At 36.1% G+C, this 22,607-nt stretch overlaps 1 protein-coding gene across 4 annotated transcripts in view; it reads right to left on the bottom strand.

Annotated features, from left to right (window-relative positions):
• SESTD1 (SEC14 and spectrin domain containing 1) overlaps positions 1 to 22,607 on the bottom strand; it is a 56,051-nt gene that overhangs the window by 20,078 nt on the left and 13,366 nt on the right. For all 4 annotated transcript variants that reach the window (XM_055718555.1, XM_055718553.1, XM_055718552.1 and 1 more), the window contains 6 exons: positions 17,531 to 17,639; positions 13,366 to 13,456; positions 11,228 to 11,341; positions 4,122 to 4,235; positions 1,921 to 2,018; positions 1,485 to 1,540 (listed from right to left, as the gene is read on the bottom strand). In XM_055718555.1, the coding sequence (XP_055574530.1) occupies positions 1,485 to 1,540; positions 1,921 to 2,018; positions 4,122 to 4,235; positions 11,228 to 11,341; positions 13,366 to 13,456; positions 17,531 to 17,639 (582 nt within the window). The remainder of the gene's footprint in view (positions 1 to 1,484; positions 1,541 to 1,920; positions 2,019 to 4,121; positions 4,236 to 11,227; positions 11,342 to 13,365; positions 13,457 to 17,530; positions 17,640 to 22,607) is intronic.

Raw genomic sequence — 22,607 nt, 5'->3', positions numbered from 1 at the left:
TTACTCAGCACATATCACTGTGAAATGAACATGTCTTAAGAATTCAGATACATTTGCCGTACTATGGAAATTAACATCTTGGATTTAATCTTTTATAATACTACACAGATAGGCACAGATAGCTGTAAAACAAACAGACAAAGGCTTTTAGAAGTCATAGTTCTACTGGGATAATTTTGAATTTTTATTCTATTGTTTCAGCAGTAAAGGATTAACATTTTCAAAGTAAAAGAAGAATTTTAAGCTACATTCCTATCATATTCTAAGAACTACACTTTCTGTGCGGATTTGGAGCTTGTGAAAGCAACAGTACTGGTAACCATGGAAGACAGAAGCCGTTTATCTGAAACTGCAGTTTGTTCATATTTACCCTTAAGAGATGGGAAGGTTTAATCGGGGAGAGTTTAATTTTTTATTTTCAAACTTTCAATACAGTGAATTTAACAGAGAATGGTTGCCTCTTAGGAACTCCCATGATTTAATGAAAGTTATTAAACTTCACAGCTAAAAAAAAAAAATAATTCATTATGCCATATTAAGAAAACAGAAAATGCATATAAACTAATGTTCTTGGGAGCTACTTGCTCACACAAAATTGAAGTGCTGTTTTGCCCCAAAATCTTACCATTAGAGAATATATTATTAGCTTAAAATCTCGTAGCAGTGTCTATAGACACTGCATATTTTTAAAACTTTAAAGACCGAGGCAAGGAACTATTGTTTCATTTTTTAACTCAAACAATATTATCCCACATGTAAATAAGCTAAAATTTTACACTGAGGGCCAGTAATAATATTTGCCACAGAGAACGTGTGATCCACATATTAGTTTGCAGGAGGCTCTAAGTTAAGGATTCTGAGCACTCAGACTTGGATCACCACTTTAACACTATGCATTACTTCCTGTTCTACAAGGCACAAATTTTTAAGCACATTTCTAGTCCAATTAGTCTATTATACTTTAATGTTAATAGGAAATTCACTCAAAAAAAAATATTCAAAGAACCCCAAATTGTTTAATGCTGAAGGGAGACTCTTAAGCAGCAAAGTCAGAAGACTGTATGCTTCACTTTTACAGATTGTCAGCTGAAAACTAGGCTGATGCCAATGGTCAGACTTGTGTAGGAAAACGCTATCTGTATTGTGACCATTTGATGGCTCCTGACACAAATTCATCCTGTAAGGCCAAGATAATGACATCATCTAGAAACAACATGTTCTCAGAATTAAACATATTAATTATGGTAATACTGTAAAGACGTTATCAGGATTATTAAAAACTGTATTCAGAATGACACACTTGGAGTTCTTCCATTTATTTGTTAACATCCCTTTTTTTTAATCTAAAGATGGCATTAATAGATAAGCTTATTACATTGTGATTACGGCTAAGATGATTATTGGGCACTGTGCTTTCACTTGGGGCTTAAAAATGAACAATGTTACTTTATTGACCAACATTATAATTTTTTGACTTACTATACCTGTCTGCAATACTGTCTCAGGATCAACGGATGGAAGGAAGTTCAAATCTATTGATCTTGAATAAAGTAACAAACACATTATTAATAAAAATAAACTTTAATAATTATTAAGTAACACATTCATTTGTATTACAGCAGCAGTAAATACTCCCACTAAGGCCAGAGCTACCTGATGCTGTTAAGAGACTATATGTTTCTTTCCTCACTCAGTAAAGTCCTCACTTTATCAAAACACTAGTGCAGCTGCATGTAGTCAAATGGCCAAATGAGCTTCCGTCTACACACGTTGATGAATTTTGTAGTCTACGTTACAAACTTTCAGAATTCTTTTACACATCTCAAAATATTTAAGGCACATAGCATTTTCAATATTGTTTGGATTTCCAATGAACTTTTATAATCCAAACCCACTGATTTCAAAAAGCAAATCACGCACCTCTCTTTTTCTTGTTGCGTTCCTTTATCACTTCCATTGTTAATTAGAGCAAGCTCATCCAGTAAGGATGTCGATTCTTTCGTGAACTTTTCAAATACCTGTAATAAGAGGCAGGTTTTCATTTAAGAAATGAAAGTTATATAAGTGGCAGTATTGAAGGCATCAGTACAAATTTATCCACTCTAGTTCTGTTAGTACACTTCCACCTTTACACAGTGTAATTACTTCTCAACATTCATATGGTAGGGTAGAAAGAGTAGGAAATATGAAGTTCTGTTCAAGGAACCCTTAAAAGCACTAAGATTCGTCAGGGAGATAGTAAATGTTACGCTGAATATAACAAAGATGGACTGAATTCTGAAATACTGAAAAATGTTGAGTTTTCTGCAGGACCTGTAAGTTGTCATACACGTATTTATTCCACATCTTAAGTATATCTTAAGACTAATGCTAGAGGACGCAAGCACGTGACAGCTCACTTGAACGGATCAAAATAATCAACTTTGTGAAGACTCCAGCTTTTAATCACCTAATATGGGATATATTTTAATAAATAAATTTAAGTTAAAAGAAAGATGTATTATATGAAAATAAATACTCTCATTGGTTTCTTTGAATACAGGGGCTTCTCTTGGATAACAAGAGGCCTGTAGAGTCAGACACTGGGTACTGTTCAGATTATTCCTCTGTACCTGACTTCTGAGGGCTGTTTTTTTGGTGGGTTTTGTTTTGGGGGTTTTTGGGGTGTTGGTTTTGTTTTTTTTTTTAACAGAACTGATCACGATCAGGTGCCATAAGTGCCATGCGTAATAACTTTCAGGTCTTTTTGGTGTTAATAAATTATTTATCAATAGCCTGCAGATGAACCTTCCTTAACCTATGTACGACTATTTAAATTTCAGGGAAAACCAAAAAGGATGAGGTGCACAGCTCTTAAAAGCCAATTTATAATGTGATTTATAAAATAAAAGCTAGATTCAGTTGTTACAAAATGGGGGAAAAAATCCATAGGTTTAAAATGTATCTATATTTGTAAACTATTTTTCAGCTAGTACCTTAAAGAATCTTTCTACCCTGTTGGCTAGTTTCAGAAATCAGGAGCTGCAATGGAGGAGGTTCTTCCTTAATATACAAAACAAGTTGAAACAAGGCAAGAGAGGTCAGACAGGAAAGAGAAATTTTCAGTTGTAGTCTGAACCAAATACACAGCAGAAGTCCCAATTTGGGTGGAAGCACTGTCCTTATGAATTTTACACATGCAGGAATAAGTGAGTAGGAGCCAGATTTGTACGTAACAGACAAAAGTGAAGGACAATGAAAATACCGAATTTCCTTTCCCTCCCATATCACGAGCTCTCAGTTTCAGGCAGAGGAGCAACTAGCTGCCTTGTCCTAATCCATGCACACATAAAGGCCATGCAAAGAGCAGCAGAAAAAAAAGCCGCACAGCAGATGATGCTCTCTCTCTGTCCCAAACACACAATTTCCCAAGTTTCAGCAAAAAAGAAACATGGTACATGTGGTATAAGCCCTCAAATTTATTGAGGGGGAAGTACTGCTGTGAGATTGGCTGTATTGTTTGGAGTATTCCTTGTCCAGGATCCTACTTTGAGAAGCACATTTTAAGAAGAATTGAACAGGAAAGGAATATACTGTTTCACTGAAGATTAAAAATTAAAATTTCAAAACAATGTAAGTAACTGAAAAACAAGTATCAATGAAGAACAGATTAAAAACATTCTGGAGTGCTATGCACACCAACAGCTGCCTAAACAACTTGTGTCTATTAATGATTTAGGGGTGTATTTGCTCCTAGATGTTTACTGCATCTCTGTATCTACTGGGGAGGAACCAAGGCCTAAGAGATAACCTTGAAAGATCTGCAGAGTCCAACTATTTCCTCTTTGTTTGGCTGCTGATAGTACAAATCAAAACAATTGCCCATATGCTCAGACTCTTCTAGAGTGGGGTTCTAGATGAGAGCTTTCATTAAGGAACTTGTTGGTTCAACAAACTGATTACATTAGCTTTAGCATCCTTTGAGCAAACCCAGTGTTAGCTATCATTCTAACACTACTCATGCATTTGAACTCCACTACTACATGTATGACAGTTTCCATACCTAGCAGTTCCCACACAAAAAATTCATGGCTCAAGAATGAGATATTTGGAAAAAAAACAACCAAACACAGAAAACTAACCAGCCTCTTATTCAACCAATCCATGTGATCATAGGTGAGAGTTCCTCCAAAATCTTCTGTTAGTTGGCATGGTTCTATGTATCGAGTCAGCTTGTTAGCAGATACTAAAATAACCTGCAACAACAAAAGAAATTTTAAGTACTCTTGTAAGTAATGCTTGTATTCTTAAGTACCTGAGAAGTTGCGTTAAGTGTGTCCAAAGGCACCAAGCAGATCTTTCTGTGATTCAGAGAAAGTGACCCTTTTACTGCTAAATGTTAAATGAAGTATGGCTGGTTGCAATTAACATGAGCCTAAAACAGACAGGTAATTCTGATATGCAGTGTACATCTCACGCATAATCCTGCAAGAGCATCATATGAATATTATACACAGTATTAGCTGTTTGATGTTACGTAAAAGCGGTAGAAATGCAACTAAGGGCAAGAACATTTATGCATACAATAATATATATATATATATGATGTTTAAATTACCTGTTCTGATTTGTTACGTTGCAATGTAACTGACTACAAATGTAGCTACGCTTAAGAGTATACTAAAGGTATTTACTCAATATGAACAGAACATCATTTACTAATCTTAATAAACTAGCATCAAAATATTTAATACATTTTTCACTTACTTACTGGAACATAAGAATCTGTCATTCCTAAAATACTTTCTAAAAAAGAACACGAAAAAAAGCATGCTAAGAGCTGATCACACTTATCTGTACAGGCATAAGTAGAGGGGTTTTTGTTTGTTTCCAAAAAATACTGTCAAGAAACCCTGGGAAGCTTGGATAGCTTTTCCCCTCCCACACCCTGGTTGATAAGTATAAAATGCTGAGTTTTGATAAAGTCCTTTGCCCTCAATATTAAACCTGTTTTCTCAGTGGATTGATTCTTGATGATTTGTTATACCAGCAGCTTACATATCCAAACAGCTTTGGAAAAATAAGTGGAAAGCTTCAATGAACAAGGCAGAGATTTTGCGAGAATAAGTTTGCACTTCAGCCTGTGCAGAAATCCAAACTGAAGAATGCCTGTTCATTTTTCATACCACATTGAAGGCAGCTTTCATACAAAAAACAGTAACTTTTTTCTTTTTTAAAAAAAAAAAAGTGACAATCCTAATTGTTGTCTAAAGCACAATCAGATTAAAAAAAAAAATCCAAAAAACCCCCCACGAAACGGAAAACCACCCTACAAATGCCAAAGATTAAAGTTATATATATGCTTAGTCTCCAGCAAACTTAATTGCTGGAAAAACTTAAAATGCAACCTGAAGTATTCTCCTGGTGATTTTTCGGTAACTATGGCAGTTTTAAGTATAGCTGCCCATATATCTGGTCTGACAGCAATTCACTGCCATGGAACTGTACAGCAAAGACTTCCTCTTCTTGAGGAAAGCAAGAATCCTATTGTTTGATGATAAAATATTTTTAAATCATTTTTTTAATACTATTTGATTAAACATTGAGTATTATTATTTGTCAATATGGACAATTGATCTATACAATGATAATTTTTTTTAACATTACACAAGAAATACAATTTAAATATTTAATCTGGCCAGCATCACCCAGAAATCTGGCATACTAGAAACCCAAGAGCAGCTAGCAAAATCCAGATATACAGTAGACTATCAACTCCACCCCCAGTAACTGCCACCTTCACTTTCAAGCACTCACAGTTTCACCCACTCATTCACCTTCCCCTCCAGGGCTTGTGACAATAATTAGCACACTATCTTTTTTCCATTCTAGAGAAGAGACTAATAGGCACACACAATCTGCTATTTCAAACACACCCTTTTTTAGGATTGAATTTAGGATGTGACATAAACACAGGCTTATACAGTCCAGCTCCACCAGGACAATTCCCTCATTTGACCCACGTTTTTAAAAGAAAGGACCCGTTGCCTCCAGTGATAAAACAGCAGCAAGAGATACATGCAGATGAAAAAGAGATGCATTTAATAAATAATTTTGGTAAAACACTGGAATTCCTATATGCATTTTTGGGAAAGTGCATGAAAGCTACAGATTTTGGTGCCTCAGTATTAAAAGACTGGACTGTGAGATCTGATACAAAAATTAAAGATTTCCTGCAGTGTGTTATTCATTCTGTGGATCAATACTCTGCTTATTAGTATTATGTCTTGAAAGGTAAACTGGGGATGTTTGTGCCACAATTAGTTTCCCATTAGTCTAGAGAAGGTAAGTATCTACCTGGGTATGTACTATCAACTTAGGTACACAAAGACCAACTTTATTTGAACTGGGGACTGATAATAAAAAGCTGTGGTCTAATTACATTGGATTTAGTCTTTCCAGTTGTTTTCTTAAACAGTTCTTACTCTTTTAAACAAATGACAAGAGCTTACTAGCTATTTTTTAGCTACATAATACTGAAAAATACAAGTCAGCGAGCTAATATTTCTTTCAGAGCAATTCTGATATGCAAGTATATGGACCATAAACAGGTTGACATGCAGGAAATTTTCATGGAAAAATGTGATTTTTAGGTATATTAATGTCAAGTCATCAGAGTTTATACTTTCCAGAGCAGATTCTGCTGATACACGATCACAAGAAATTTCTGACACTATGACTATAAACAGAGTTGTTAGCTGCTACGGTGCAAGCACAAAGCATTTAGAACTATCAGGACTGTCAGAATCCTTTGGCAATATACTCTGACTTTTCCAGCTAGCTCCCAGTAGTTTACCACCTTTCTTTCCTTTCTCTTTTTTTTTTTTTTTTTTTTAAAAGCCCTTGATTTCTTGCCACACAATCACAAGTGAACTTTCAAATTTTGCTCCATGATGTCGACAAGGATAAGAACAGCAAGCACACTTCCTTCCTCCCTGCTCTCGAAACACTTATTTCCAAAGCTCTAACCCAATATCTAAAAAGTCTTGGAGATTATTTTTCTCCCAGTCCCTTAAATGAATGGCATGCTCAAAAAAACCCACCACCTGCCTGTAGGCATTTTTGCATAGTGTACAAACTTGTACACTTCTTCTGCTTTTATGGTACACATTTTCCTCTAGTTATCCCAGTTACCTTCACATGAAAAGTCCACAAACACAACATACTGCAGCCACTAAAAAGTGATTTGTTTCACATCACTATGTAGAGTATATTAATAAAAAAAGCAAAAGGAACACCACCCAACCCTCCAGAACACATTTAGAAATGTTTATATTCAAACCCAGTTCTTCATTCATTTAAAAACGTAAACAGTATTAAGTATTACAGCATAACCTACGCTGTAATTTCAGCTGAAAGACACTCTTGGAACAATTAAGACAACTCTCCTGTTATGACGCATGGGCACATGACCAGAGAAAAACTGCTTCAATAAATACTGGATGCTAATAAGCATTTGAGGGAGGAATAAAGGGACACAGGAAAGCTCTGCTGGAGGATGAATGGGAATTGACCTGAGGCAGCTCCAAAGCCAACACGAATCCTAACCAGGAATAAGGATATGCACTTTTACTCAGCTGAATCAGCCCACCTCTTTATAGTTATCCACCCAGAAGCCTTTTGATCTCGGTTCCCACATTTACTTTCAGTGCTTTGCAACACATCACAACTCACCCTGAAGCAGAGGATCTCTGCTTTTGAACAGAAAGGAAGGCATTGTGATTAATGGCTTCATATGTCAACATTAAGCAAGGTATTAAAAAAAGATCAGGTAAGCAAGGTATTACAAACGTATCAGCTAGCAGTAAATAGGAGGTAGATGTGATGCCCCATCAGAAATTAGAAATCACAGTTACATAGCATTTGCTTCAAATAAAATTAGTTTACACTCACGTGCATAAGAACATTTCATGCTTCCATTTAAATTTTTAGATCATATTTATTTCACTGGTACAAAAGCAGTCTTGGATTTTCCTAACAGTTATGCAAATCTAACCCGTGATCCAAAACACAAGTTGCGTGTTGCTTTGTTTTTACTGCCAGTAACATACAATTATGCAGCTGTAGATTTGTGTATGAGTTAGCGGCTTCCATAGCCTTATCAGTGCTCTGCACTCGTATCAGGAATAGAGCAAAGACATACTACTGTCTCTAACACAAATATTATTTGGAGCACTGAGAAGGTGGGTCGTTGTTACTGAGCCAGTTTTCCTAATCACAACCAAGTAACAGATAACCCAGAGTTAACGAATGGTGAAGAACAAAGACTTGCCTAATACAAAGGATGATTCTTCATTATCTAGGAAAGCACAAGATTTTTCCTACTGTTCTCTAAGCTTTCCCTGTGCTTTAATGAAGAATGCCATTTAAGAATATGAATTATTGCACAGGAAAAAAAAAACTGAAAAAAAAGCTGCAAGGAAGTGCAAGATACAAGGAAAAGCTATGAGCTAAGATGGCATCATAGAGTATCTTTAGAAACATCTATAGCAACTCTATACCAACAGCTGCTCATTTTCCAACCTCAGTTAGATGACAACTGCCCCAAAGCTGATGGTAGGCCCTCACGCAAGCAAGCAGTCTCACCCTGTTCCAGTGCTTCTAAATTAGGTGGAAGGGAAACTCAAGAGCAAACACCCTAATTCAGCAACAACTTATTATCCTCTACTCATACAAAAATCTGCTCATGCGTCAAGCCAAGATACAACAGGAGATCAGGGAATAAATGTAAAGTTCTCTTCCTGCCTAAGAAGCAGCTGCTGTGTTTTAATGCTATGATTATTTTTCTTGTAAAATGATACATCACCGATACTTTTCTTACAATTGACACATTATGTATGTTTGCATGAAATGCATCTCTGGTACTTTAATTATTTTCTTCTTCCTAGAACTTCAGAACTATTAATTTAAGAGAATCTTAGATCAAAATTTCAGGTTAGGGAAAAACGTTTATGGTTGAGTAATGAAAAAAGTATTTTAGAAACAGAAACCAAAAAGTTTAGTTACACAACTACAATGGTCTATGCCAACATCAATGGCACAGAATATGCTTCATAAAATTACTAAGCTTACTAAACTTCATTACACAATTATCATTTAATGACTGCTAGCCAATCTTTAAAGTCAAACAAAAAATCCTTTTATTATCATAGTCATATAAAATTATCCCTGCTTTGTTAACACATTTTCTGTAGGCTTTCTGCTTATTTGTCTAGAAATAGATTCTAGCAGAGTCATATTAAAGAAAAACCCAAGAAGAATCTTCTAGAGGATTAATTTCCAAACTGGCAATACCATGTCGTATACAGTAACAACCATTGTACAAAATTCTTTTATACCACAGCTTCAAAGGCTTCCTGAACTCGTGCAAGTACCGTATTTACAGGTGTGCAGATGGGAAGAGAACCTAAATCAGACAGTAGGGACTGTTAAAGAGTGGGAGTCACCTTTATTACTGCCAGTCTCTGGACTTTGGTGCTTACATTACGCCCTAAAAGCATCTGTGTGAAACTGAATATTGTAAGCTGAAGTCACTTTCTAAACACAAGCTCTTAAATCATCCTTTTGAGTACAGATGGTTGGTTTAGTCTCTTTTAATTGTCATCTTGAACGTGCTTCAAAGAAAATGCTAGTTTACAAAAGGTGGACACCATCATACTCATGTTTTCGATTAAAGAAGCTATGACTGAGCTCCTACATGCTAACTTAAAGATGGACATATAATTTGACCACACCTCCTTGCCAGTCCTCTGAAGGGTATCGGGTGAAGGGACGGACAGACATCTGTGAAACCCAAGAGAATTTAATTGTAATGCAAGTCACAAGATTATCCTAGTTGGAATCACTTCCAGTAGCAAAATTCCATGCACTTCACTACCTTTAATAGTGAATATCTTTCTGGCTGCAGACTCAAATATGTAAGTAGCTGTTCAGTGATTCTTTTGATTGCTCTGTTGACCTTGGGCTACTTTTCAAATCTGTCTTTAAAGAACTACTCAAAAGAGAAAATATGATCTTCATCGATAAGATAAACAACCCAAAGGCAAGTGTGAAGGATTTCCTTACTTATAAGGCTAAAGCAGATTACAAAAAATGAAGTACTGTAATAAAAGGAATCTTAAAGCAGATTTAAAAAAAAAATATAATTTGGTCATCTGATTGAAAATAGCAGTCTTACCCCCTAACCCCAAACTCCTTCTGAGTACTTTCACATACAACAACTGTTTCCAAAAATGAAGCCACCTATTCCAGGTGAAGTCTGATACAAGACTTAACAATTCATATGAATTAACAGCATTGTGTCTGGATGACAGAACCTTTAGGTTTATATTTCAGTAGTTACATAACCTTTCAGCTGCCACCATTCAATTCCCATTTCCCCTGAACTAAGTATCTTATAGCATTCTTGAATACTCCTGTAATCTCACCATCAGAAAGAATTACACAGCATTGGACAAGGCTGCAAAACACTTCTCTATTCAATCTCTTTCATGAAAAAAGATGCTCTCTAAGAGCTCTGTTGTACAAAACAAGTAGACATTTTAGTATTTGGTGAGCACAGCAAGCCTGTTGTAGTTTAAAGAATATCAGCTTCTATCGATGATACAGATAACTTTCTAAAAATAGGGAAAGCTGAGGTTTCCATTAACCTCCCAAAAAGATACAAGAACGGAACATCAGTGTGTGTTCTCTTGTACACACACTGCCTTACAAGCTAAGAACAGTATCAGCTTGTATTTGGCAAACTGAAGGGACCTATAACCTTTGTTAATAATGTCAAAGAACTCAAAAAAATGAGAGAAGATGCATGCAACAACAACAAGATGTTCTTCAGAATGGTTACTACTGATTTAGTGACATCATGCACCTCTACCGTCTATTACAGAAAAGTCATGAAAAAAAATTCCACACCAAATCCTGTACAACAGTTTATTTAAAACACCCACAATATGCATCAGCTTTATCCTCTTACTGAGCAAAGGATTAAATGCCACACATTTCTAATCTGAGACCTACTTCATTTGATATTCTTATGAAGGAAAAAAATGGTTAAAAGGTCACAACGGTTTGTTAAGGATATCCACAAAGCATCTGGAATATAACTATTTTTAAAAAGACATTTTCATGCAATTATTTTAGTATTCCAGAAATGATATTTTTGACCAAAGTACACAGAAGTTCTACATACCTCAAAGCCAAGTCTATCTTTCTCTTTCCAAAAACAGAAATGCGTAACCTTCTTATCCCAAAATTCATCTGGCTTTACTACACAAACAAGCGACACCTCAGCTGGAACAACATTCTGTAAAATAAATAAAGTAAAACACTCAAGATTAAACCTTCATTTACCACAAAACAGAATTCCACTAACACATCATCATCTATTCAAGAACTTAAAATTTCCAGACAGAAATTAAACTAAGTCTGCTGCATCTACCTCACGTTGGTTCCATGCTGCTTTGTAGCCAACTGCACTAGATTTCATCGCAAAATCGTGACAGAACTGAAAACACTAACCTCTTTACTCCCAGTCTCAGGTCTAACCATTAGTCCATGCCACATCAGTATAGAAAAACATGAATTATTGGCTAAACTTAATTATTTATGGCATTTTATTAAAAAAAAAGTGTGAAGGACAACAAAGCTTTCTACCAGTGTCATTTGCTACGTAGAATGAAACAGTAATCATAAAGTTAGGAAATAATTTTATACTTTGTTATTAAATCACGTATCAAGATTATAACCTATAATTCTTTAGCACATATTGCTTAGAATAGAATGAAAGAGTTTAACATTAACATTTCAGCAGATTAATTCATGAAAGTACTACCAGGAAAACATTCCTCAGCCTAACAGTAATTTAATCTACCAAGTTGATTTTAGTTACATCGAATGTTGCTCAAGAGAGTAATCAAGAGTATGTTTCAAGTCATCATCTACAGCAACAAACAACTGTTAGATAATCACAGTACTGACATAAAGGTGCCACAATCCATGGGATTTGTCTTCAAACACTTCATTTTATTTATAAAAAATATGACTCTGAAGAAGTTATCAATACATCCAATTCAAATTATAGCACTGAAAAAAGGTAATTCATCCTTGCACCATTTTAATGGGTATGCAAAACCTATTTTAACACAGAAGTGTCTCTGATGACCAACCAGCACCTTTGACAACTACGCATGCCCAAGAAGAAAGAAATCTGAAGTGGTCTGCACAAGTGATTAGTTCACATAGGAAAATCTTCCTTATTGTTTCCTTCTCTAATTAAAGATACAGATGTTCAACTTGTTTCCGCACGCTTCACCCTGCAGGAAGCGTGCTGACATGAAGCCAGTAGAATCCCAGCATGGGCAAACAGCCACCTTCCCCAATAGCTGAAGTTCCCACTAAATGTCACAACTGCACACAGCTGAAGCGAAAGCTCGGTCAAGATCATAATTAGAATGCAGTGGATCCAATTACTATAACTATTCATAGGAATGCCATCTTAGTCAAGTGAAAGACATCTTGAAACAAACTTAAAAACCCAGGAGCAACAATAAGCCAGCAGGACAATAAAATGAAATTACTCTTATTTGACACACTTTCTGAGGCTTCATCTAAGTCTGAGAGGAAAACTGCTGCAAAGAAAAGAGAAATTGTCTGTGCCATAAGAAAGGCAGAAGTCCAAGTTCTCTAATCTGTTCAGAGCGGTGTATCTTGCATTTTCTGTGCCCCCTAAGACCAGAAAATAACCTATACTATTTAGCAGAAATATGACTTTATTGTAATCCCATGGTTCTGAAAAGTAAAATAATAAATTGTTATGAATTTCTTTACTTGGGAATTGTTACTTTTTTTTCTTCTCTTACTTTGTACAGCATCCAGAGTATAATCTGTGATTGGGACTATTACACACAAAAATCAACTATAGTAAATTCCAATGGAAACCAAGTAGTACAGCATATTGCATCAGAACCTGCTCAGCTGCACTATTAGTGTGAACTGTTACCCTTCAGACATTCCAACTCCTCACAGCTGATGATGCCAGGAGCATATCTCTATTTCCTTTAACTAAAAGTGTTTTCGAAAAAGGTCTGCAAACATGCGTTCTCAGCATGTAGTGAATTTGTCCCTCACTTGCGTAAGGTGTATCACTGGCTTTTCCGATTGTTTCTTCCTACACAGAACTCTGTCACAGAACCTCATTTTGTGATTTTAAAATGCCATTAAGTTGTCTATTTCTCAATAAAGAAATTACTACCTCTACAATAACACAGCTATTAGGTTCACATCTATAAAACTAATCAGTTAACCATGAACAAATAAAAATTTATTTACCTGTAGCATTAACACAACCGTCTTTACCACATTCCATTGAGATTTTCTGCCATCCACTATCACAGTAAATCCTCTAGCTTTACACTTCTCACTAAAAGAAGAAAAACACTTAGGAAAAAAATAAAATTCATGAACAAGCGTCTTATCACAATGATTTTGGATTTCTCTACTGAAAAATACAACTACATTAAGGTTTTTTACTTCTGAAAATACTGTCTTATAAGCCTTAAGTTTACTCATTTAGAAATAACTTCCCATTTTAATGCTCAAGCATACAACAGATATTCTAAATTACAATTTTTCAGTAGCACTGAAGTGTATTTCATAATACAAGTATTTGAACATCAGCAACTCTGAAGAGGTTTCATAACCATAAACTCCACAAAATCCTCAGAAAGAAGAGATCAATTAATAGTTTCATAAGGAAGACAAGGGGATGACAGTTTTCACAAGGTTATTGTAAACTGGCACAGATTTGAGCACACAGCTACATATCACTTGATGCATGTCCACGTCCAACCAGGAAACCATCTAAACGTGCTTAGAGTTCTTTTCCTGAACAAATGGACTAGAAATTGCAGTGCACAAGAAGCATCTACAAGAACAGAGGCTCTGCATATGGATCTACAAGAAAGAGTACTTTAGTCTGACATCATCTCTTTTTCTTCTAATAAGGTTGAGTATGTGTATACTACAGAAAAAACCTGTTGAAAACAGTTGGCTGCAAAGCCAAAAATTCAAAAAGCACTTCCACTCAAGTACCAGATGGGAGAAAATAGCGAAAACTTTTCTCACTCTGCATTTCCACAAAGACCTCTCCAGCTCATTTCTAACTGAAACTGGCAAGAAGGCGCTCACAACAACAGCTGTGCGCTATTCAATGGTGACAGCAACCTCTGGATATCACCAATAGCTGGGAAGTGTTACCTTCTCAAAACCAGCACAGCAGCATCCAGAAGATGACAAAGAATTGAGCCCATGATTTTAGCATTAGTTACCACACTAAGTATCATGTCTCAGGTTGAAATTTCTGTGTTCAGCAAAGTTTTAACTAAAAAACATGACATATATGTGGTAGAAAAGCATTAACTTATTGTCAGCACCCAAATCTGCAATTACAACACAAAGCTATTTCTGTGATCTTCTTAGCTTACAAAAACCAAAGCAACTCACATGCAACAGTAAGTTTTACATTTCACACCAATTAATGTAACTGTTATTTATTGCATGTGTAAGCTGAGATTCATCAGTATGGGTGGGAGAAAAATTTATCTTGGAATTTTAAAAAAAAAAGGGGGGGGGGGGGGGGGGGGGAAGGCACCTTACCAATATAAATATCTATTTAGCAAAAAAATAATCAAAATCTGGCTGCCAATCCATACACACTTTTGGTTTTAAGGAACCTCTAAGATTGCACACATTATTCTTCTGGAAGCACTCTGAACATTTGGGCTTCACGTATGCAAAAAGGCATACTACCACTGCTTTCAAGAACAGGATGATTAGTGTTAACTATAGCATCTTGAGACACGGCTTCCTCAGGCTCATTGGTATCTAGCAATATCAGCATCTGCTCTTCTCCTCTACTAAACCTATTAAAAAACCCAAAACACCCTAACAAACATCCAAATTCAAAAGTGAGCTACCACTTGTGAAAAGTTCAGCCAACACAAACATAAATGTTTCTATGAAAGTTAAAATAAAATACACACTTGGTGATTTGAGCAACAATACAGAGAATACAATGAAGGAAGCAAACTTCAGTACGCACAGACAATAGCATAATATTTCCACTTCTATTTTTCTAGGATTCCAAAGTAGCCTCTTCATAATCCAATAATTTTAAATAGCATGAAAGAAAGGTGTAACAGTAGAAAGGACGAGGACTAAGTTGCCTGAAGTTTTAGGAAAGCTTTACACACTCCCACACACACAGCCCCCAAAGACATTTACCCAAGACACTATGAACAGTTATGCCTCTCAAATTCTGGACACAGCTATCCATCAACACTAGAATACATACTTCAGAACAGTTACAGTTACAACATACGTCATGCACAACTGAATTAAAAGTTAAACATCTTAGGTAACCTTACACATAGAACCTGGGGGGAGGGGAAAAGTAACATTAATGTTTCTTGGACAACTATCTGGATTTGGGACAACATCCCTCCCCACACCCCTCCTTTTTTCAAACACTGTTCAGCAGCAAGTCTTTCCAGAACAAAAAGGGCAAGTGCTTAGGCCAAAACCTTTGCATTTCCCACTAAAAAAAAACCCCTGCAAACAAAAATGACCATAATTTTTCCATACTGCCACCATAAAAAGAGCGGTCATTTTTTTCCATGACTGACAAAGAGAACATTAGACATGGGAACACTAAATTTTGCCTTCAAACAGATTTCCCAGTTTGTACAAACAGTACTTTGGTTGAATTTTCAGTCAGTTATTTTTACACTAATATACGTAAAAACATACATCAGGATAAGACTGCAGAATAAATGCTAGAACAAGGATGCCTGCATTTGTTCCACAAATACAGCCAAGTCCTTAAGTCAATGTCCTGGTTTCAGCTGGGATGGAGTTAATTATCTTCTTAGGAGCTAGTACAGTGCTGTGTTCTGGTTTTGATGTGAGGCTTTTCAGTTTCTCAGGCCTTGCTAGCAAAAAGGCTGGAGGGGCACAAGGAATTGGGAGGGGACACAGGCAGGTCAGCTGGCCCGAACTAGCTAAAGAGGTATTCCATACCATGGGACATCATGCCTAGTATATACACCTGGGGGGTTGGCAGAGGCAGGCAGATCGTTGCTTGGGGACTGGCTGGGCATCGGGCATCGGTGGGTGGTGAGCACTTGCACTGTGCACCACTTGTTCCTTTCTTCCTTTCCCTCTGGATATTATTCTTTCCCTTCCCCTTTTCATTATAACTGTTACTGTCATCATTATTATTGTTCTTTCATTTCTATTCTGTTTCAAATATTAAATTGTTCTTATCTTAACCCTTGAGTTTTACATTCCCTTCCAACTCTCCTCCCTGCCCCTCAGGGTGAGGAGGTGTGTGAGCAAGCAGCTGCATGGTACCTAATTACCAGCTGGGGTTAAACCACATGACAGTCAATGAGATGACTTGCATAGGTGACCATTTGGTATTTTCATCACTTTACAGAAGACAAAACGCTGTTTGAAAAACCCTAAAACTTCCATGACTAAAATGTTATGCAATATACTCATATACCTATTGATGCTTTACTTGTAAGCAACCTGAAATTATTCTTTCCTTCTCTCCCCAATCAGAATTTTTTTTTAACAGTCTTGACTACAAAAACAAAACCAGATCATTTAATTGTATTTTTAAAGCATTTTTAGACTGAGTAAGCAAAGCACACTAAACAGCCTTTAGTTGTGCCATTGTTCCCGTTTCCAGAGAAGGAATGTAAAGATACAAAAGCAAGCATTTATCTGAGAGACTTCTCTCCTTTTTAAATCGATAGCATAAGAGAACAAAGCAAAGCTATGATAAAAGATTGATCTCTGGATCTTAATAAAACAAAATGCAGTTAACTAAGCTAGGACCAAGAACTGTAACTATAAACTTGCAGGGTTACATGTGCAGAACTCAACCAGCAACGGTTTTACAGCAAGGTCTGGATGACAAGACACTCAAGCTGTCATTCAGCACATTTAAACAGTATCTTAACTTTAAACATTTGAGTTGCTCACTAACTTCAGTAAGACTCCATATATTTTTAGACTCGGTGCACACTCAAGCCCAACAAGCTATAAAGATTAGGCACATAGCAAAGAAAGAGGAGGAAGCTTTTTTTACATTGGGCAATGCTACCTTTGCAAGCTTAGGAATTTCATTAGAATGGCTCGTTAATTTACATAGTAATTTAATTGTATTATCACTAAAAAGAAATTACCAAAGATATCCCAAGAAAAGAGGAAATAAAAACACCCAAAGCCAGATATACAGAATAAAAGGATATGCACAGGCCTCAGCAGATATCCCTTAGCTTATTGGGACCTATGTTTCTAAGTCAGTCAGTATCACATTTTAAACAAACATTTATGTAAAATTTGTTTGGTATTGAAAGACAAATAACAAAAAAATAAAGAAATCCCTTCCACCACTGGAAAAGAAGGCAGCCCCAAACAGAATCACCTTGGGATACTCAGAAGGTAGTCTAGTGTGACACTCAGCTCATCCATACTCGTCTGTTCAAGGCATAATGGAATTGTCAGAATGAGGCCACTTCTTCTGTCCTTCCCTCCTATTTCAGGGGAAAAAGTCATTAGAAAAATGTGATGGCTTTAAGGTACAAGAAATACTTTGTAGGTATGTGGTCTCAAAATACATCATGAAAGTAACCTTCAAAGTTTCTGTGAAAATCACAACTGACATTTTACCTCTCAGTTGCGAGGATTCACTCGCCACACCAATATTTAAGGCATGCAGAGCACAGACCACATCTGTAGCTGTCAGACTTTTACCTAGTACTTTCAACATAAACACCACAAATCAAGATTTCCAGAAGCATTACTTTTGTGTATCTAGATTACATTGTTAAAAGATATCTCATAGACCTTCCACACTACCAGCCTGTCAGCAACCTGGTTAGCTTTCAAGGTGAGCATGTTCCCAGCAGCTCCAATTAGAATGCAACACCTAGAAACACTGACTGCACAAAGGAGGATCTTGTAGCACACAGGCTGCCTGTGGCACTTACTTTAAGTTGGTAGTTCATTCATCAAACACTGAAGATTTCCAGACCTACTTAGAAACACATACCAGTCACCGCACAATTAAGATAAATATTTCCAACCAGTTGCTTTAATCTTCCCATGCATTTTCAAACCCTGCTGCTAAAAGTTATACAAACAGTATCAGCAACAAAAATATTGAAAGAGCTGGTCTCACATTTATATGTCCATTAGGAGATTCAGTACAAGTGTTACATGTAGCATATCAGTATCACTTAAGTAGATTGTTCTACAACTATCATTTGGGTTGTTTTTCACTACACAGACTCTCAAGAAGTCTCTGGAAAGGTACAGTTAAAAAAAATGGATCTTTAAAGAAAGCAGAAGAAAGAACATTTCAAAAACATCGACTTTTCAATGACACAGGTATGAGCCAGTAACCAAAATGGATTTGGACTGGCTTCTTACTCATTGCTTAAATTGGAACTGAAGCCAAATATCCCATGAAAAATAAATACTGACACAGCTCCCTGAAAGGGTCCATCAGCAAGTGCTGCGGAGTGAAAGAAATGAGGAGTGCAGCTGACTCTTCTACAATCATCACATCTCTAAGTACAGGGGCTGGCGATCTTTTGAAGGCAGAAGGCCTTGACACCAGAACACTTGCCCCTAAAAGAGCTGTTAACTCAGAGCATTAACTACAAGGGGGCAAAGGTGGCTGCAATGCATCTTTCCACTTAATTTGGAGCAACTTATTAGTTCATGTATCCACCATTTTGAGCAAGCCACCTTACCTCTTTTTTTTTCTCTCTGCTCTTGAATCTTTTAAAAAGAGATCTTAATTTCAAAACCGTATCAAATATTTTGGGTTTCTCAGGGAGGAGGACAGCAGGGGAAGTAAGACAAGTGGGGACAGGAATTTGCACATGAAGAGAAGAACATTAATGAATTGAATCCAAACGTAACTCTAGAATGATATAGTGCTTTAGTTTATAGCTTATTAAACTGCAAGTTCAGTCATCTTAAAAGTTTGGGGGTGGGTTGTTTGGGTTTTTTTTAATTCTTGAGGGTGGTTTTTTTTTTTATACTAATGACCATCTCTACTTTAAACCAGTTTCAAATTAAGTTTGCCACTATTGGGAGTAGCTGAAATCCTTTTCCATTTTATTCAGTGTTATTTTTTAGAATAAGTTTTAATGTATTAGCTATTTTATTTTAAAATATTTTTAAAAATACCACAGAGCCATTTAAGTACATGTAGTAAACAGTTACTATACAATTTCCTCTGTATTTTAGAAAAAACTACAAGCATAATGATAATCTCAGCTTTATTTGGGGTGAAAACAAAGCAAAGTAAATTTCTATAAACTGAGAAAGAATACCTTTATTCTCAAATTAAGTGTGTTATTCATCTGGTTAATACCATTAAATCATGCTTTTTCTTCATAAAGTTACTTAATATTGGCAGAGCTGAAGTTCCATCTAATCAGTAAAAACAACTTTTAACAGATTAGTAACAGCTGTGCAGAAATAAGACAAAGCACATACACACATGTAACACTCACAAATGCATAAAGGTACACTGACATAATTTGGTAAGAATTCCCCCATCCATTAGAGATGTAGGCAAAATAATGGCAAAACACTGTTTGTTTACACAACATATGTTGGCATCTTAATTGCAATACGTTTTTTTCCTCTTTGTTTCCAAAGCTGCACAAACTCCCTAAAGGGTATTAAAGATCTACCAATACACATGCCTTTCCCACATTTTCATAAAGGACTGCTTTAATTGGTCGCCCATTGCAAGAGTAGTGTTCCCCTCCCTTTCTCTTTTTTGGGGGGAGAACTGTTACTGGGAAACAGCAATGCGCTTTTTAGTAACTGTATTTCTAAACAGAATTAAAGAGTGGTGCTATATTAGAAAGAATAAATGGATTGATCCTTTTTGCAGAAACTAAGAGGAAGTCACAGTTACCCTTCTCTGTTTCTGAATGGCAGAAAGCCTGATAATTGGAGTGAAGCAGCAGGAGAAAAAGTAAGGAAAACCCCTCAATGCTTTAAAAACTGGACGTTTGTTCTCATCTGTACACTTCGAGAAAACACTTCTCTCCATTTGCGACAATGCTTAGTAGGCACACATTATATCCAACAAATGAAAGTGGTAAGTTTGTGGATGTAAAATAATACCTCAGAAACCATGAAGACTCAATGGTAGCTTGTTAGCTATCATCTCTCAACAGGACTAAAACATTAAAATTAATAAAGAAGCCTTTCCTTAAGTGTTCAGGCATCATTTGGTCTTTCCTTATGCATGAGGAAATCCTGAGAGACAGGAGGGTAGCAGTTCTTAGGAATATAGAAAATAAATCTATTGGAATTAAAATTTGCAACAGCCAGGTTAAAAAATGGGTTACGTGTTGTAAAATAGGGGAACCATGAAAAATCACTGGAGCAGAGAAGCAAGAAAACACTGTCATAAGCATTAAACCATTGACTGCACAGAATTTGGTGATCAAACTGAGTGAGCCTGCAATAGGAAAAGTAAGAACTCAAGTCCAAAGCTCCAAAAGCCATGGCAGCAGCTCAGGACTCTACTAGACAAAATATTTGCAGGAATTCCATCTAACACGCCCTCTCCTCCCTTACCCATGAACTCATGAATAGAGCATTAAAGTTGTTAATTTTAAGGAATGTATACATGGCCAGGGAATGAAGGGTTTGCAGAAGGACACGTTTTCTTCTTGCACTTGTAGCTAGCATTACCATAGCCAATTCATAACTAGAAGGGACTTGTTCTGTTCCAAGTTACTTCTGGATTCATGAGACTGACAAACACCTGCCCCAACAAAAGCAGCTAACTATTAGTAGTTCATGATTTCTTTACACAGACTTGAAAGACTCTGGTGCGGAAGAAGGTTTAACCAATGAAAGTTTAGAACAGGCATTGGAAGCCTACACATGCAAGATACTAGACAAACAGAAATTCTCTTTTATACCTGGATTTAAACAGCATTTTTAAACATGAACTGACTCAAAAAAAATACCCACAAACCAAACCCCAAAACTATAATCTCTTGATATTTCACAATAATTACTTAAATTTATTCAGTTTCATGACAAGTCATCTTGTGTAACAACTGATAGGTTTTTTCTCCCACCTTGTAAAGATTCAAGAAATCATTATTTCTAAAGATTTCTGGATACTAGAAAAGATTCAAACACCTGCATTCTGCCTTCACTGTGATTTTTGTGCAGCTTTCTTGCACCGAAGTATATACAGAGCAGGTAAATAGTCTGTCAACCTGCCACAGCACAAAAAAAGAACAAGGTAGGAGTTATCACTGATTCGTTTCCTCAGTGAAAAATGATGGCCAGTCATTCATGTAAAATATAACTGGTATATCCTTATCCATCTAAGAATCATATTCATTCAAACCTGTATTTTTAAAGAAAACGCTGAAAAATATTGAATGGGTCTTTAAAGGAATATTACCTAAAGTCACCAGTTGAGATGTAATGGCTATCATGTATGTGATCTAATATTTCTGAATACTAATACACTACACAATAAGAAAGTTGTTCTTTGATCTTGCTTGTATTATTTGTAACTCCTTTGAGTTACAAGTATATACCATCCCCTTCAGAATAGTACAATTAGTGAGACAAATCCATTCACATTATGATTTTAGGCATGGCAAACACCACCTCCTTGTCTTACAAAAAAGCGCCACACTCAGACTAAGTCTTTAGGCTTAGAACTAAACCTGAAAAATAATATCAGGGAAAGTTAGCTTGATGTGTGTTATTTAACTCTGAAGTGGTGTAGTTTATAAACTGAAAACACATTTAGGTTAAAAGCATCACAAAAAAATAATTTTAATCCATTTTGCATCAAAGCGGTTATTCAGCTATTTTGCGCGTCAGCAGCTTGACATTTTTTCTCTGCTATTTGTAATGATCTGTCAACATAGAAGCTACATAGCCATGGATTCCAAATCTGAGGAGACACTACTCCATTAGAAACCACTCTTTTTTGCTTCCAGAAAACGAAGGCAGGGCCAACATCATTTGTACCAATTTAACTCAAAAATGGCAAAAGCATACAAACACTGGAGATGTTTTGCTAAAATAGTATTTTTCTGAATTTTTATTAATCATATGTTTTTATTCATGAAATTATATGGTATAAAAAATTGCTTTAAAGAGACATGATGAACCGATTTCTCTGTCAGGTTCCTTTACTTACAGTGAAGAACGCTTTTAAAAGAACTACTGCATGAATCTTTACTATTCATTAAATTAAAACATTCATTAATACTACAAAATTCCAAGAAGGTCAAACCTACTTAGAAATATGTAGGTTCAAAAAGGTTCCTAACATTTAAACTGCCATTCAATAAATTACTTTCCACTAAGAACATCTATATTTCAAAATGGATCAGGCAGCTTTAGTAGCAAATTGAAAATGCACTCTAGTTGATGAGAGCTTCCCCTTGCAGTATAATGCTGAACAACCAACACACCGTGCACCTGCT

This window comes from Falco cherrug, chromosome 8, assembly GCF_023634085.1.
Source record: "Falco cherrug isolate bFalChe1 chromosome 8, bFalChe1.pri, whole genome shotgun sequence".
NCBI classification, from domain to species: Eukaryota; Metazoa; Chordata; class Aves; order Falconiformes; family Falconidae; genus Falco; species Falco cherrug.
Note: the sequence above shows the minus strand (reverse complement) of the source record. Positions and strands in the feature narration are given on the sequence as shown.